The 16148-nt window shown below is 41.1% G+C and overlaps 1 protein-coding gene across 1 annotated transcript in view; it reads right to left on the reverse strand.

Moving 5' to 3' along the window:
* Positions 1-16148, reverse strand: part of ubr4 (ubiquitin protein ligase E3 component n-recognin 4) — a 42926-nt gene that overhangs the window by 21069 nt on the left and 5709 nt on the right. Inside the window, 36 exon segments of the mRNA XM_026333616.1 lie at positions 103-304; positions 503-677; positions 807-964; positions 1153-1380; positions 1557-1709; positions 1843-2001; positions 2175-2357; positions 2475-2645; positions 2791-3024; positions 3748-3895; positions 4243-4313; positions 4557-4748; positions 4930-4993; positions 5192-5579; positions 5893-5993; positions 6080-6181; positions 6366-6572; positions 6688-6845; positions 7045-7142; positions 7243-7361; positions 7573-7802; positions 7900-8022; positions 8153-8335; positions 8639-8767; positions 8866-8945; positions 9249-9381; positions 9548-9827; positions 10138-10307; positions 10437-10522; positions 10604-10760; positions 10881-11068; positions 14294-14411; positions 14638-14775; positions 15232-15331; positions 15688-15878; positions 16056-16115. Of these exon segments, the coding sequence (XP_026189401.1) occupies positions 103-304; positions 503-677; positions 807-964; positions 1153-1380; positions 1557-1709; positions 1843-2001; positions 2175-2357; positions 2475-2645; positions 2791-3024; positions 3748-3895; positions 4243-4313; positions 4557-4748; positions 4930-4993; positions 5192-5579; positions 5893-5993; positions 6080-6181; positions 6366-6572; positions 6688-6845; positions 7045-7142; positions 7243-7361; positions 7573-7802; positions 7900-8022; positions 8153-8335; positions 8639-8767; positions 8866-8945; positions 9249-9381; positions 9548-9827; positions 10138-10307; positions 10437-10522; positions 10604-10760; positions 10881-11068; positions 14294-14411; positions 14638-14775; positions 15232-15331; positions 15688-15878; positions 16056-16115 (5677 nt within the window).

Here is a 16148-nt window from a genome sequence, read left to right on the forward strand (position 1 = left end):
TTTCATTTGCTACAGTTTCATGTCTGTGTTACTTCTCTAATCCAGTTGGAAGTGATTTGCTTCTGGTGGTCAATAATAGTTGCACTTTGGATTCAAACTCACAGGTAGCTGCAGCTTTACGTTTGCGGACTGGCTTCATGATACTGATGCCACAGCTGGGCTGCAGTGAGGGCTGGAGCCAGTAAGAGGTGTTGTCCACATTGGCCATGTAGATTCGCAGACTTCCATCCTCACAGAGAAGGATCATGGTAGTGCGCTGTTGGTCATTACTGGCAGTGTGTCGGATAGCTACCATATCCTGAATCTGGAGACAGTCGGTGAATGTTAATCTTAGCAAATGGCCATGAAGTCAAACTAGCAGATGACACTTTTCTTACAAAAACATATGCATGGATTAACTATTAATTTTGTAATTTCATGTTTAATTCCCTTATAGGGGGAATATGTTAAGATTGTAACCTGCTAATGATTGTTGAACGTGAGTTGAGTAAATGACCACTACCTTAGCTTTGGCTGGCAGAGTTTTAATCTCCTGAATGAGGAAGGTGTCAGGTTTAACCATGATGACTAGCGGTATGCCTGTCGTCTGCTGCACACAGCACACCAGGCCTGGGTGGTTCATGACCTCGGACCACTGGCACAGAGCAGGTGACATCTTACTGCTGCCGCCATTGGAACTAAAGACAACAGGGGACAAGAGAAAGTCAGAGACATAGTTAGCTCTTCGAGGCGGCCACTGCACTGTCCAGAGGGATTGCAGTGGCTGGGAAGTGGAGAGGCCATAAATGGCGTGGAAGAAGTCTTACCCTTTGATATTGATGGAGAAGAGTCTCTGCACTTCAGTGGTGCTGCGGCTCACTGTGGCAGCAAAGGATTTTCCCTGGCTGTAGCTGAAGAACAGTATCTGAAGAACATGGGAGTAATAGACCGACACACCACCGCCGGCTACCTGCCCGTTGCTATCCTGGAGTCACAGAAAATTTACCTCAGCGTTGGCTGTCTGCCATTCAGCACGGTCAAGAAACAAACACTGATTCGAACGTGTGCGTAAAGAGGAAAGGAACTGAATTTTCCAAAAAAGCAGATATGCACAGAAGGCTGACGACAGTGTAGATCCTTTGCTGTTGATATGTTTCTGCACATCCCACTTACCTTCAAGTCTTCATGGTTTATCTCCAGCACATTTGTGACGTAGAAAGGGCCATGTTGGGCGCTGCTAGATTCATCCATGACCTGGGTGTACATGTAACCTGCTGAAGACATGATGACGATAATGTTCTTCCCCTCTTCATTGAAAAGGAATGTAGCATCACGAATCTTGGAACTTGGTAGCAGGAAGTAGTACATGGGACTCAGGGCATCCACTGACAAGTCATAGATCTGTTGGGGAAAGGTGGAAAAAAGAAAGGTATCAACTGTTTTGATTTTGCCGATGTACAAAAAGCAGCATGACCACAGTCTTCTCAAAGCAATGGAAAAGTTATATCAAACTGACAATAGGATAATATTCCAACTTAAAATACAATGAGTACTATGTGTATTGCCTTAATACATACTTTGACAAAGTCGGCGGTAATTATGGCAAGCTCAGTCTGTGATCCTGGTAACCAGATGGCTTTGATGATGAAGTTGCCTGTAGCCAGTTGTGGGTGCAACACCAGATGGTCTGAGACAGATCCTGTGCTGCTGAATGTTAGTACATGGCAGTCCTGGGAAAATGAACAAACACATACGATGATAAAAAACAAAATCCCTACAGCAGTCATTCCTATACAAAAAAATGTAATTTGCATTAGAAACAACAACATAAAGTAAAATTGAGAGGAAGCTTGTTTTTCTGACCTTGAGGCCACACACAGCCAGGTAATCTTCATTGCAGGGGTTGCCTGTGAGACTGAGGACAGTGAAGGGGACTGGGGCAGAGGCCAGTCGAGTCAGTGTTAGCTTCCTCTTGCTAGAGTCGGCTTGCTTCAGGAGAGTGGAAAGCTGCAGAACTGTTATCTGTCAAGGGGCACGCAGAGACACAAACAGCTACATTTACTACTAATGTACCACTCAAGATATATCTCTTTCAAAGGCCCCACAAAAATATGAACTCGACCTACAGAGAAGTCACCTCAAGTTCTTCTAAGGAAATAATAATGGGATTCCGCTTACTGGTTTATGATGTTTACCTTTCCCTTTTCGTGGCTGACTGCAAGGTGCTGTCGGCGGCCATGGGGTGAGGACAGAACACACATGGCAACACGCCGAAGGACATGTGCACTGATGAGCTGCCGTATAGTTTGTCCCTGGTCGCCGCTGTAGTTCATCCTCACATTCTCAAAGGCGCCTTCCTGAGAGCCAAGTGTGGGCACCTGAGGAAGAGGGCGGCACATAAACACTAAACCGCACAACATAAAGAATTTCTGATGCAATGTAGTTTCGAATAAGGTTTAAATGAAACGTCAAGGAGTAAAGTCTAGTCGCCATACCATTAACTGGTCAGTCATCTCCACACTTTTGTCCTGAGTATGCAGCTCATTGAGGGCTTGCTGAGCCCGGCTGCTGCTTCCCACTGCTGATGCCTGCTGGAAGTTAGTCTGGATGGCTTCCATGAGAAACATGAGCATCTCAAGTATGCTTGCTGCAGTGGATGATCCCATCTGGCATGGAAAAAGAGCCAAACGCATGAGTCACGCAATCTATACTGCAGTGAATGAAAAAACAATCTTAAAGTCCTTTGCTTTAAGAGACACCAGACAGAGACTCAGTGATAACTACAGAAAAGACAAACACATTTTCTCTCACCACTTGTGCTAGTAACTCTTCCTGGCAGCCCTCAATGCTTTTGCATACACTGCTCTTCTTAGGTCTGTCCTCATCACCAGTTTTGCCGTCACAAATTGTGACCTTGCCCTTGTCGGATGGTGAGGCATTCTGGTGGCGGATGGCACTCTCGGGCATACGCAGTTCGCTCTGGAAGGCAGAAGATTCTTTGAGTGTGGAACTTATCCCGCTGCTGGGGCTGCGTTTGACCAAGGCCTGCAGATGATATAAAAGACATATATACCTTAATAAGACAGCAACTCTAATACAAACTTATAAGAGCATCTTTACTAGTACTTTATGATCAGGATAACTACTTTATTTCCTAATTTGCTAGTTCTTCCATGTTTTGCAATATAACAAATATAACTGGGCTGATTGTGTTGGATAAAGGTGCACTTGATCTAACTACCTGGAAAATGGGGGGGGAACTAACAAAAGACTAATAATTATCAACTGTATTCATACATGGAAGTTTTTGAAGACCAGTGACTAACACTTTGACTCTCTCTTGCTAGTGTGTGTGTGTAATTACAAATGTGAAAAGATACATTTGCAAAAGTGGACTATATTAAGAACTGACTGACACACAGTAAGAAAGCACTGCATTCACAAACACAAAAAGGAATGAAAAAGGCCTGTCATATTTAGTCAAACTAAAGGTAAACTGAAGGTAAAAATGTAGTTGATGGCTTGTTCATCATCACATGCACAATAAAAAAATCTGTAATTTAAGATTAACTAGGAAAACTGGCCTCTTTAGTACACAACATGTTGACAGACATTCATAACAGGTCTCATTTTCTAGGCCAAATGTGTGGGCTAGCTATTATCCTGATTAAATGAAATGACTGGATGAAGTCAATGGGTGAATGACTTGCAAGCCAAAGTTACCGCTGTTGTTCTCTTCCCATGATGACCTGAGGTATTCGGTCTCACCTGGCAGCTGCCATCCTCTTTGGCACCGCAGTCACAGAAGAAAGAGCCATATTTGGCATAGGAGATCTCATGGTCTTTGTGACAGACCTTGGCGCACACTGTGCACACACCTACCCCATCAACCATCTTACAGGTGTGACAGTGGTACCTGAGGAATGAAAAGGAACAGGGCACAACTGTGTATAGTACATCAGCTTAGTAAGGTCTGAATAACTCCCATCACCACTGTATTTCTGTGTGACACCTGGAGGCGGGGAAATGAGAAACTATACTGTTGAATGAACTACACTGTTACCAGTCTCGAGTTAACCTGTTTCTCCCGATTTTAACAAATGCCAAATGTAGAATTCTTATAACCCAAAATTCGTCTACTGTTCTAGTTAGTGCCAAAATAACCTATGACTTGCTAACATTTTCTTTTAAATGACAATGAATAAGAGAAACACCCGTGGGTCATTCCAGAGAAAACTAAAGTCACAATAAACTTTTCTTTACCAGTGCTGGTTCATGAACTCCTTCTGAGTAATGGTAAAGGTGCAGAGCTTGTTACAAAGGGAGTCTTCATCCTGTCAAAAATTACATGCATGTTAAAATGGATTGTTTCATTTAGGACCCAATAAAGCAACAGTAAGTGAAGCAGGTAAAAAAAAAAAGCCATTAATTGCATAATTTTGTAAAAATTAAGTGGCACAGATTTGTATTGTCAGTTTCTTGTGCATCACGTTCCCAGTTTATTCTATCTGTATCTATATAAGCTCAGCAGATTGGGTCTCTGTTTCAGAAGAACAGACAAAGGGGTGAGATCTCACAGAGTCTTCTGCCTGGGAATCATCCTCCTCTACTGCAAGTTCTTCCATCCAGTCTGAGTCCACTTCCATGGCCTTCTCTTCTCCATCCATCAGCAGTGCTGAGGTGCCTTGACCACTGCTTTGCCGCAAGGCATTCATCACATCAGCGAGATAGGAGATGATGTGGCAGGAGCATTCCAGCATGTTTGCATGCTGAAATCAACAGACAGATTAGCCCAGCCTCATTACTGCAGTTCAGCAAACCCCCTTTCAGTCTGAACAAAAACTGTACAACATCATGTTCAGGAACAGAAAGTTACTGCAAGACTGTTGTACTGGAGTCAAATGTATAAAGTAAATCCATCAATTGAAATAAAAAAAAAAAAAAACATACCTTTCCTTGGGATAAGTTTGTGCTCACTTTTTCCACAACATTCTTCTGTGTTAAATATCTTTTGCTGCAAAGAAAGATTAGAGTACTTTAATTAAACTAGTGCATAATGATGGCTTAAGGATCACCCAGGGCAAGTTACTGACCATTAATGTGAGTGTCAATTAACCAAATAATTGTTTTGGTGATTTTAGCTTTAGCCCCGAAGCCAAAAGACAAGCCGGTCCCTGACGTAAAGTAAATGTGAACAACCTGGATTTCTTACCATCTGCTCAGCCAGTCAATAGCTGCCCTGTGCAGCTGCAGGTGGCCAGCCCCCTGTCCAGCACTGGCAAGTGTGGCCATGATGACCATTAGCTCAGGAAAGCCCGTTCCATCTCCATTGGCCAGCATGTCTGTAGCCATGGGAATAAGTGTGCTGAGGAGGACGGTGCACACTCCTTCACCCACTTGACTGTTGTCACGCACAATATGAGTAGTGAGCAGCTGCAGAAGCTGCCGGTTTTCCTGAACTATCTCCAGCTGCTCCGAGTCCTTTGGTGGGGTGGCTGTCATACGTGTCAGCCAGGACTGCAGACGAGAAGGTTCCACACAGGCCAGCTGGGCCAGAGAGCCACAGAGACACAGCAAGCTGGGGTTTGGGCTCTTCTCCGCTGGGAATGACAACATCATCACCATGAGCTTGATCAATGACTCAATGAGCAGTGTGTAAGGCAGAGATAGTTGGAAAACAAGCAGGGCAATGATCCCTCAGGACCAGGGTGGGAAACTACTGGATTAGACAACCAAACCCATTTGCAGCTATTGGCCAGGAGTGCAGACGTGACCAAGAATGCAGGACTCTTTTCAAGCTTTTTATTTCTCTCATAAATATTTTTTATATATAAACAATAGCATGAAAGTCCATGTGAAGCATACCAAAACATTTAAGACAACCTTTCTCGACTGAAACAACAGTAAACTTACTGAGTTGAAAAAGCTTGGTGAAGAATTTCAGCACCCTGTTGCAGAACTTGGCTGAGAGGTTTTCATTGGCTGTTGCCATCATAATCTGAACAAGCTCACCACTAGAAAAACATAGCACAAAAAAAGTGAAGGAGCTGTAAAAATGTGTATATAATAATGCAGGATGGGTTACCAGTTAAACAGATACCTGAGTGAAAAAAACTCTTCCATGGCCTTGCGCGCTTGACTGTTCTCAAGTTGTTTTTCAAGGTATTGAAGACATTCTTCAAGGACAGACTCATCCAAACCACTAGGACAATCACATAAAGACTGAATACAGTGAGACTCAAATGAATGAGCAGACTAACAAATAAATATAATGTGATAAAAAGCGATACACACTTTAACATTATTATTCTCCAAGGGGTCAGCACAAACAATTATATATATAATTTATAGTTAATTATACAAGTTCATCACATCACGCGATATACCTGTTGGGGTCGGAGTGATTGGCAATTATGTTGTAACACCCAGTCACCAAACGCTCGTAGATTCGGGCGAGAAAGGCATCCGACTCTGACGGGCCGAGGATGCGCTCCAGTGAGGTGCTGCTGATCTCAGCCACACTCTCCGTGCTGCTCTCCAGGAGGAGGGGCAGCAGAGTGCGCACAACCTGCGACAGATTCAGCTCCTCTGTGCTGAGGGGACAAACGTGCAGCAAAGGTAAGTTGACGGGTTTTCATGAATGTACTCCATCACATACTGTTGTTAAATAGTAATTTATATTTGAAACAAGCCTGGACAATCACTTACACAATGAGGTCACCTGTGAGGCGAACCAAAGACAGGAGGATGTGTTTGAGAGAAGAGGCCAGAGGCAAGGACTGACAACTCAGTGTGCCCAGGTGAGCTGCTTGGATGGCACTGATGTAGCTCTCTGATGGAATGGTATCATTGGCAAAGGCATTTCGCTGAGAAGGAAAACACACCAGTCCCTTAGTCTCATATGTGAAAAAGGTGTTTACACATCTTCCTTCAAGAAAACTCCCAGTGAATGGCTGCTGTTAAAATAACGGGCACAAACTACATGGTACAAATACTGCCTACTTTCCCTTATCAAGTGCTTATAGAGTCAAACTGTATTGATTAATAAAGGACAACTGTACTTACCCATGAACCGATGTTAGGGAATTCATTGGTGTGAATGCTGTTCCAGGTCTCACATATTGTCTGTACAGCTGATGGTAGGTTCTGCATTATACTATGACCTGTGAAGTTAAATTTTAAAAAGTTTAAGTTAAAACAGGGAGGGCACATAAAAACTGTGAAATATATATAGTAACAATTTGAAGTAATTCTTCCACATACCCAGCAAATTGGCCTTGCAGCGTGTGGAGCCAATGGACAGAACTGCAGCATAACCTTGGAGCTTGGCATCAGTCAGTTTGTTTTCTCCCTCCTCTGGGATGTTCATTAGTAAGTAAGACCTGGTCACAACAAATTATTGGATTGGGACATGTGGTTACAAAACAAATCTGTGACTGTCTTACTTTTACAAGCATTTCAGATATGCAGGTTTATAAATAAGGTTCAACTGTTAAAGTTGGTTAACATGCAGTTGGTTAAAGTTTAAAAAGAACACACTGACTTATCCCCAGTAGCTTCTGCTAATGAATTTTTTGGGGGATCCTTTCTCACCTTGTAAAGGTTGTGTAAATGTCAGTGAGCTGTAGTGTAGCTGGCAGCAGGTTCTTTGTGATCTCAGACGACTTGTGGGTGTCAGCCTCAATGGCGACCTTGGACAAATGCTCATCTAAAGAAACCTGCACTTTAGAAATGACTGCATCCAGTGTATAGATGGCTTGTAGAGAGGGCAGCTCATGAAGTGGAAGGATGCAGTTTGGGTCTACACTGGAGAAGGTGGAAATCTGAAACAGAATAATGTTATCAAAGACTGACAATCAAGCTCAGAACTTAGTCTGAACAACAGATGTATAGGTCGAGTGACACTGGTGTAACAGTTACCTGTCTGGCAATGTACTCCTCTGCTAGCTCCACATCATATTTAACTGTACTGCACTTTGCAGCTGTCACCTCAACCAGAGAAGCTGCTTGGTCTGGTTTCATTCCCTGCTTCCCCAAGTGTTCCTGCATAACCACATATCAAAATAAATATAAATATAATAGCTATGCCTTTGGTTTTTTTATTATTTATTTGTGTCTTCTGCCACTTCACGCTAAAAAAAGGATTGTATAGTACTTTAAAGTGTCAACAGACCTTTATCCAATTCACATAGGTAGATACTCGAAGACGCGAGGACCATCGCAGTGTGTGCAGGATATCGCTCTCACTCGGGTCGCTGCAGCCAGTCTTTAGCTGCTCCATGTAAGCTTTTGAGGGTGGCAAAACACCAAGGATCCTCCACAGTACCAGGAAGTAGTACTGAAGGGAGCAAGCCTCCTGGCAAGGGGTGACAAACAAATTTAAACTGTTTATCACTATGTGCTCTGCTCGTGTCAGAGGTTTCATCTGATGTACATTCAGAAGGTTCAATAAATAAAATCAGTTAATATCAAGATGGACATTTCTGCAGATCATTTTTGAGTATCGTGAGTGAATCATTAAAGGAGCAGCCACTGAGCAGGGAAGATGAAACGCTGCAAGTGACAGGTGTTTACTGTACTTTGGGAAAGACAAACTGCATCATTAGCTTCTGTACCCTGTCTGCACAGGTCATGATTTATTCATGTGGTGTGTTCTAACCATAGGAGTGATGGGTTTGTTCTCCTGTCTTCTTGCTGTGTCAAACTGAGAGCCTGCTGCCAGGAGCGAGACGAGCCATGCATACAGTTCATCATATTTAACTGCTCCACTGAACAGCTTTGGAAAAACCTACCAGAACAAAAAAAAAATTAATTATGAGTAAGCACACATGACGTCATATAAAATAAATCAAAAACTGACAAATTAAAACAAGTCCATATTCTTACCTTGCTATCTAGTCTGCTGATATCATCTTCAGACACCTCAGGGGACAGAACACAGTAGAATTTGGGCTGCACATTTGAATCTAAAAAAAAACAACAAAAAAAAAAAGTTATATGCAGAATGTTATTCCTGCATCCACTGCCAATGAAAACACCCACATCCTCTTTACACATACGACCACAGACAATATGAAATGTGTGGGAAAGTCCCTAAGGCTCAGAGATTACTGCCAGTAATGTGACAGCTGGTAAATCTGGGATGTGGTTAATGAAGTTATTCTATTCAGCCAATGTCCAGAATATCTTTCTGCTTAAAAAATGTGAGTTTGTGTGTACTATCGTGTTTTGAATTTGTGAGTAAAACACATTTGATTCATAGTTCTTACCTGCTGAGCAGTGTTTAGCCCAGTTCTCCTCCACCTCTTTGAATCCATAGTAAAGTGGGAGACTGCTGCGTTTGCCACCTTCTTGAACAGAACTTGGCCCAGTGGACGGTGCGGTGAGGAGGTTGTATTGCACCTAGAAATAATACAGGTGATACACACATTTACTCAAAAATTTAACATGTTACTTTATTTGATAAGGTTAAAAAAAAAAAAAAAAATACACCTGACAAATAAATGAAACTGAGCTTTCTATTTACAATTTAAGACAAGACAACAACCATTAATAAATAAGTATCAACCTGTTCAAATAGATACAAGGGAGCCTTGGAGTAGTGGCGCAGCAGGTAGTCAAAAACAAGCAGCAGGCGGGCCAGGTTAAGGGGTACAGCCTTCAGCTGAGAGTCTCTGCTCTGTGCCACTTCATTGATGGCCTGGGTGACCATGGTGAGGACTGACCGTCGCCCACGCTCTGACAGGTTATGGAAAAGGAGGAGCAGAAGCTGGAGGTGCTCTACATTAAGGTCATCTTCTCCGTGAACAGAACCCTGGATAGTGTGTTGCTTCAACGTTCCCAAAAATCTGAAAGCAGAAAAGAAGAAAAAAACAAAAAACAAAATCAAGTGTGGGTAAATGGAACATATTTAAACAACTACATATTCTAGAAACAGGTGTGGTTTTGCAAACTATAGCCCAAAGCTAATATGACTTTAAATTTTATTGTGATGGAATACTACTACTACTTTTTCATAACTTAGTATGAATGTCAAATTGAAGCAAGAACTTAACTGGGACCACTGAGTCCAGTTTTTCACTACTGATCAAAGAGCTTAACAGGTATTATACTGATAGCATCAATGCCATTTTAATTCCAACTACATTGTTTCCATACCTTTCCCATACTTTCATACATTCAGGCACATCTGGTTCTCCTTGTAGGGTAGCTTTGTGTTGCCATATGAGGAGAAGTCTGGAGAGGACTGACAATGACTGAGGGTGAATGTACAGTGGCCAGGGTCCCTCTGAAAATGGTGCAACACCTAACTGGTGCAGGAGAGTGCTCTGGGAATGACGAGAGAAACAATTACAAGACACTGGCACCGAATAAGCAATTCTTGTCATTTGAAGCAATTTTTAGTTAAAAGTCTCCTCTCCTGACGAAGTTACTGGCATACCAAAAGTGATGTTTACCTGCAGGGCCGGGGATGGGAGATCTGATGTGACCAGGGTGTGGTTGAAGTGATACAGAGCTAAAGAAAACACTTCATCTGAAGAGCCTGAGGAGAAAAACAAACATTAAATGTAGTGGTGTGCATTGCTGTTCAACAATTATGGGGTACATCCATCATTTGTCATACCTTTGACATCCTTGTCCACGTCTTTGATGATGCTGGCTAGCGTAGCCATATGCTGCTCTGTAAGAGACACGCTCAGATAGTTGCGGATGAAGTTGTTCCTGGACTTGAGCATTGAGGTGGTGATGAAGTTCAGAATGCTGGAGGCTAAGCTGAGGAACTACAAAAACAAACAACTATGAACTCCTTTGCTTAGAAACCTTAATAAAAGCAGTAATGTAACAGCTATGCTAGCATTATAAAAACATTCTGCAGTAGGCATTATTCGATATGTCCTCACCAGTTCAGGGTCTTTGCGGCCAGCTAAAATATTTCCATTCTCACTCGGATTCTGCTTACTGGGGCTCTTCAGTCTGGGAGAGGTCTCCAAGGGTGGGGGTGGAGGAGGTGGTGGGGGAGCTACTTTGTCTTTGGAGGGAGAAATTGTCTCTTCAAACCAAAGCCCCAAGATTGGTTCACTGTCATCATCTAAGAGAAAGACAATTTATTTATATGAATTTCTTGGAGTGGAAATCAGAAAATGTTCCAAGACTTGGAAGATATTAGTGGAGCAGTAGGGGTGTCATCAAAAGGCAAAATGTAAAAAGCATCAAACTAGTTCATGATACCCACAATATTGTGCAGGCGGTGGACAAGAGTCAAACACTGCAGTGAACAAATACTTCCGTTGGTGAATATGCACTTAAAGAAGAGATCAAAAGATATCCACTTTTAGTTGCTGTCACCAGAATAAGATAAAGCCCAATTACAATATTTATTTCCCTTTTTCTCCAATACACCTGTCATGAAAACAGGTACAGAAATGATAAAACGGCTTATGCTGCAGTGTTTCTCTGTCAGCACAGTTGGCCATACTGCCATACTTTCTAAAGACACTCTGATGTTAATAAGGGCACTAAGTGTTTTCTGATTGCATGCTCTAAAAATAAATAAATAAATAAAATCCACTGAAATATGGGATTTGGACATATGTACTTATTTACAATAACTAAACATCACAGGAAAGATTTAAAGTAATTGATAAATTAAAATGAGGTCCTAATCAATTTCATTACAAAAATACAAACACTGAAACAGCAGGGATTAAGTTCAGAGCTGCATTGGTGTGTGTGTGTGTGTGTGTGTGTTTATATCATGCAGATGTGCTACAGGTAACAGTGAGACAAAAACAATGCTAGGATCAGGTTCACACTTCATGTGTTGTTTTTCAGTGAAAACTATCTGCTGCATTATCCCATAAAATAAGGCACTGTGTTACAATCAACATATCATAAGCACTGGATATTGTATGCAATAGCATGCATCAGCAAGAACTAATTGTCATTTTACATTAAGTTAAATTCTGGTCATTTTAACTTTGAGAGCTGAATTAAATAATATCTTGGTCTGATAACTCTACGGTTGGTTCTATCACATGATCCACCACAAAATAAATAAATAAAAGCTAGAGCACCAAATCACTGTTCAGTCTTCTGTCAGGAATGAAGTCAGTATTGAGTAATGAATGGAAATAAATCTGTAGATACATAATTAAATGTGTAATTTAACAACATTTTCTCTTTGAAGCAGATGCAAACAAAGCATATGAATTTTAGAGGCCCATATGGTCTCGTTTTTCATCTCAGCTGCTTTCCTCTCTACATGTCCAACAATGGGTTCTTTAGTTTGCTGCTACAGCAGGATCTGACCACACCCTGGAGCTGCCCCCCTTGGCCATGGCCTACTTCGATTCTATGTTCCCAACATCCCAAGGGGACACAGGAAAAACTGCTTTGGAGGCAGGATTTTTTTTTTAAAAAACCTGGGGTCTGGGGTCTTTACAGCTCAACCTGGCAAGCAGCACACTTTTCCACACCCAATCAACTACTCTCACCCAGGACATCTCACTTCCCACCCAACCAGCAGCAGACTGAATCCTCACACCTATATTTGAGGGTGGTGACCCCTCAAAATTAGCCATTTAGTTATCTATATATTAAAAAAAAAAAAAAACAAAACAAACAAAATCACATTTTTATGACTAGACTATTTTACTGCAGATGTAGCCAGCCCAAGTAACTACAGATTAATACAAAAACAAACAACTTTTAAGTTCTAAGGAATATCACTAAGTTGATATTCACATTCACATGCAACATACAAAAATCATAACTTTTCAGGTGACAGCAAGGTGACAGCAAGACGTAGTGTGTTTAAGCCCATACTTTACAAGCACAATTTGAATTTCTTATTCAAGAATAATACCACTGTTTTGACGTGGGTCCAACATTGCTTTTTCAAAGTAATTTTAAATATTATACCTTAGTACCTCCAAAACAACAAAAGTTTGCAATTAATTATTTGACAAGAAACCACATTTGAAATTCAGACTAATTAGAGGATCACCATTAGCGGTCTTCATGCCAGAAGACCATCATTGGTTGCAATGATGATACAGTTTAATGACAATGAGGTTGGGGCATAGACTCGATGACAGAGAGTCTATGTTTAACTTACCAACACACCAAGACGAGGTTTTGATGCGTGTAAAAACAATAATGGGCACCCACACGTCAACACCACTGGTATTATCCTTTGAACCATACTGAGCCACAGATGAACCTCTTTGACAAAAAGAAAATTTTACCCCATCAACCACAATACAAAACACCTTCCAGACTACAGGCTGTTTTGCCAAAGCCTCTTCATCTGTGGCTCTGTAATTTTCTAAGCTACCAGGGTCACAGCTCAGAGCCTACATTGTGAGACATACAATAATAAAATGAATCTAGGACAGTGAAGTGGACACCAAGTCTTTGACCTGAGGATAGAAAGCTGCTGACCTGAGACACAAGCTGCACTTGTCTTCTCCTGTCTTCTCTCTGCTGAAATAGTAGACACTGTCAACTACACTGTCAATGTGTGATGAGGGGAGAAAATGTTTAATCACATTCTGTGTATGTGTTTTATGTGTTTACCCTTCTTACTGCTGCCATAACCTGCCTGACTGATGCACTGACAGCACATCTGTTTCACTGCTTCACTGATACTGCTCAGCACTGACACTAGCTCAGAGATCAAACACAAATACAACTCTGCGTTCAGCAACTGCACCTGCACTGTGATGGAGAGAAATCTGAGGCAAACCTTAAACACAGCTTTTAGGATACGGGCTTGTTGGTCAGTTTACTCATGGCACATAGGTGTGTCTCCATCACATGTACTGCTACTGTAGATGATGTCCCGAGCACATCTTTAGTTTGTTCATGAGACATCTTTGGATGAATATGCTGTATTTTGTCCCTATATTTTCAAATGCTACTTAAAACATGCCGCCTTAAGCAAAGGTATTATTTTCATTAGCAGTATTTAAAGTCTGTATTTCACTCAACTATATAATCAGTTTTTGCTCTTTTGGAATTCCATTTTGCTGCAATGCATTTTCATTTTATGTAATTGTACATTCAATTCAATTTAATTTAATAATCACTTTGCAGTCAATACACTGTTTTCCCATCATGTCAATCCAACCCTTCAAGTTCAATTCAGCCCCTAACTGCACACCACACAGTGTTTTATTTTGTTCTTTTTATCCTGTCTGTATTTCCTATTGCATGTTTTAGGGGACAGTGGTAATGTGTCTTGTGTCATCTGTATAATAATGATAATAATAATAATGTAATGTAAAAGCTTAAATCCAGAATGATCAAGTACCTTGACTGCTATCCTCTTCTGTGCTGCTGAAATCATCCTCATAGTAGGTGTTTGAATCTGTGGAAGCGCTGGCGTCACTGCTGACTGACCCCTTCCTCTGGCGCTGGAGAACACAAGCCTGGAAGAAAAGAAAGGAAGTAGTCTTAAAGTATGGCCGCACGTCTATATCTCCTAATTAACCCTTTCACTCCTTTAATTCAGCCACCAATTTTGTTAAGAGAATCTCTACACATCTGCTAAATTATTTCTCTTTATTTTACCAACTGTGTCCCATTATAAATACATTTTATTGCCCCTCTTTCCATCTGTTTAGAAATTACAGATGTGAAGGTGAGTGAGTGAACCTTTTTGTAGGATGTGGAGAGAAGGGTGAAGAGTAGATTAGTCAGAGGCACAGAGTCGATGAGCCTTTGGACCCTCTGAATGGAAGTGCTCTGTGCCATGATGTTGAGCTCAGCTGGAGGCCCATCACTCGCCCAACCCTGCATGGAGAAAGGGAGCAATTAAAACTTTCAGTGTTACAGTGGGTTATTTCTTGCGTATGTTTAAATGCTTTTTCTGATTTCTAAGTGAATTGTTTTCCTTATTCTTCCTTGATTTTTTAGACATTAAGAATAAATAAAATGCAATAGTTTTTTATAGCCACACTTAATTAACAATTAATCAGCTGGATTGAAATTTAAAGTCTGACTAGTTTTCAAACCTGGGTCTGAATGGGTAATCTGTCGTCATACAAAAACAGAAATTATGTAGGACAGCTAAAATAAAGAACAACTTTTTTTTTTTTTTTTAGTTCTTCAAACAGATAAATGATCAAATGTCATTCACCACATTGGTATTAGTGAGTTAGGTCATAGTGATACAGACACAGGAACAGTAAGACACATGCTGTAAAACAATGCTGCAGAAAGTAAGTAAGTGTTGGTCGCTTCACTTACGCGATGCAGAGCCTCAACTTGCAGATCCTGGAAAAGCGAAGTCAACAGTTTGATGGCATGGTTGGCCAGGATAACAGACAAAACTCCAAACCCCTGGTGCCTTAAGCAAAACAAAAAGTACAAGATTAATTAGGGTACACAGAGTACAACCCTTTTTGCATGTAATCAATAATAATCAGTAAGCAGAAAAAACAGAAATATGTAGGTTGTGGTTTTTAATGTATAAAAGAGTCAATACACTATACACTCTATACCCACATAGTCTAATGTAAATATAGGCCTTGCTTGTGACCTACTAAAGCCCTAAAGAGAAAATGCAGACATTTCTGATTTTTCATTGCATTAAAACAATGCTCATACCTTCATTTATACAATTCATGATGCTCAAAAGACAAAACTGTACTAGAATAACAGAATAATAAAAAAATTCATTTTTCAAGACTAATTGGAATTTACCCTTTCCCAGGACCAAGTTTAGGCGATCCTGCGCCATCCTTGGTACGAGCAGCAATGTCCCGAACACGCAGGGCAGCCAAGGGATCCTTTTCTTTCCCTTTATCCGCCAGGGCAGTTGGGCTCAGGTTTAGAATCAGGTACAGGCTGTTTAAAAGGCACCAGGCTCCAAGCAACTGGAAGTTCTGATAATGCTGTTGTATCAAATAAAAAATAATAAATTTTTAAAAAAATCAACAAGAATTGATCTGTATCTCTGACACAATTATAAACTTTAAAACAGTAAACTTTTTAAGTGCAAAGAATCATTAAATAAAAAGGCACAGAACCAGTTTGATTCTACTTTAACAGCACTGAACCATGGCACTGACCTCTCCTCCAGCTCTGCGTGAGTTGCTGATGGCCTGTCCAATCATCTCATAGATCTCCAGCTATTGCCCAAACAAATGTTATTTTTACAAAGC

The sequence above is a fragment of the Mastacembelus armatus genome, chromosome 7 (genome assembly GCF_900324485.2).
Source record: "Mastacembelus armatus chromosome 7, fMasArm1.2, whole genome shotgun sequence".
Taxonomy (NCBI): Eukaryota; Metazoa; Chordata; class Actinopteri; order Synbranchiformes; family Mastacembelidae; genus Mastacembelus; species Mastacembelus armatus.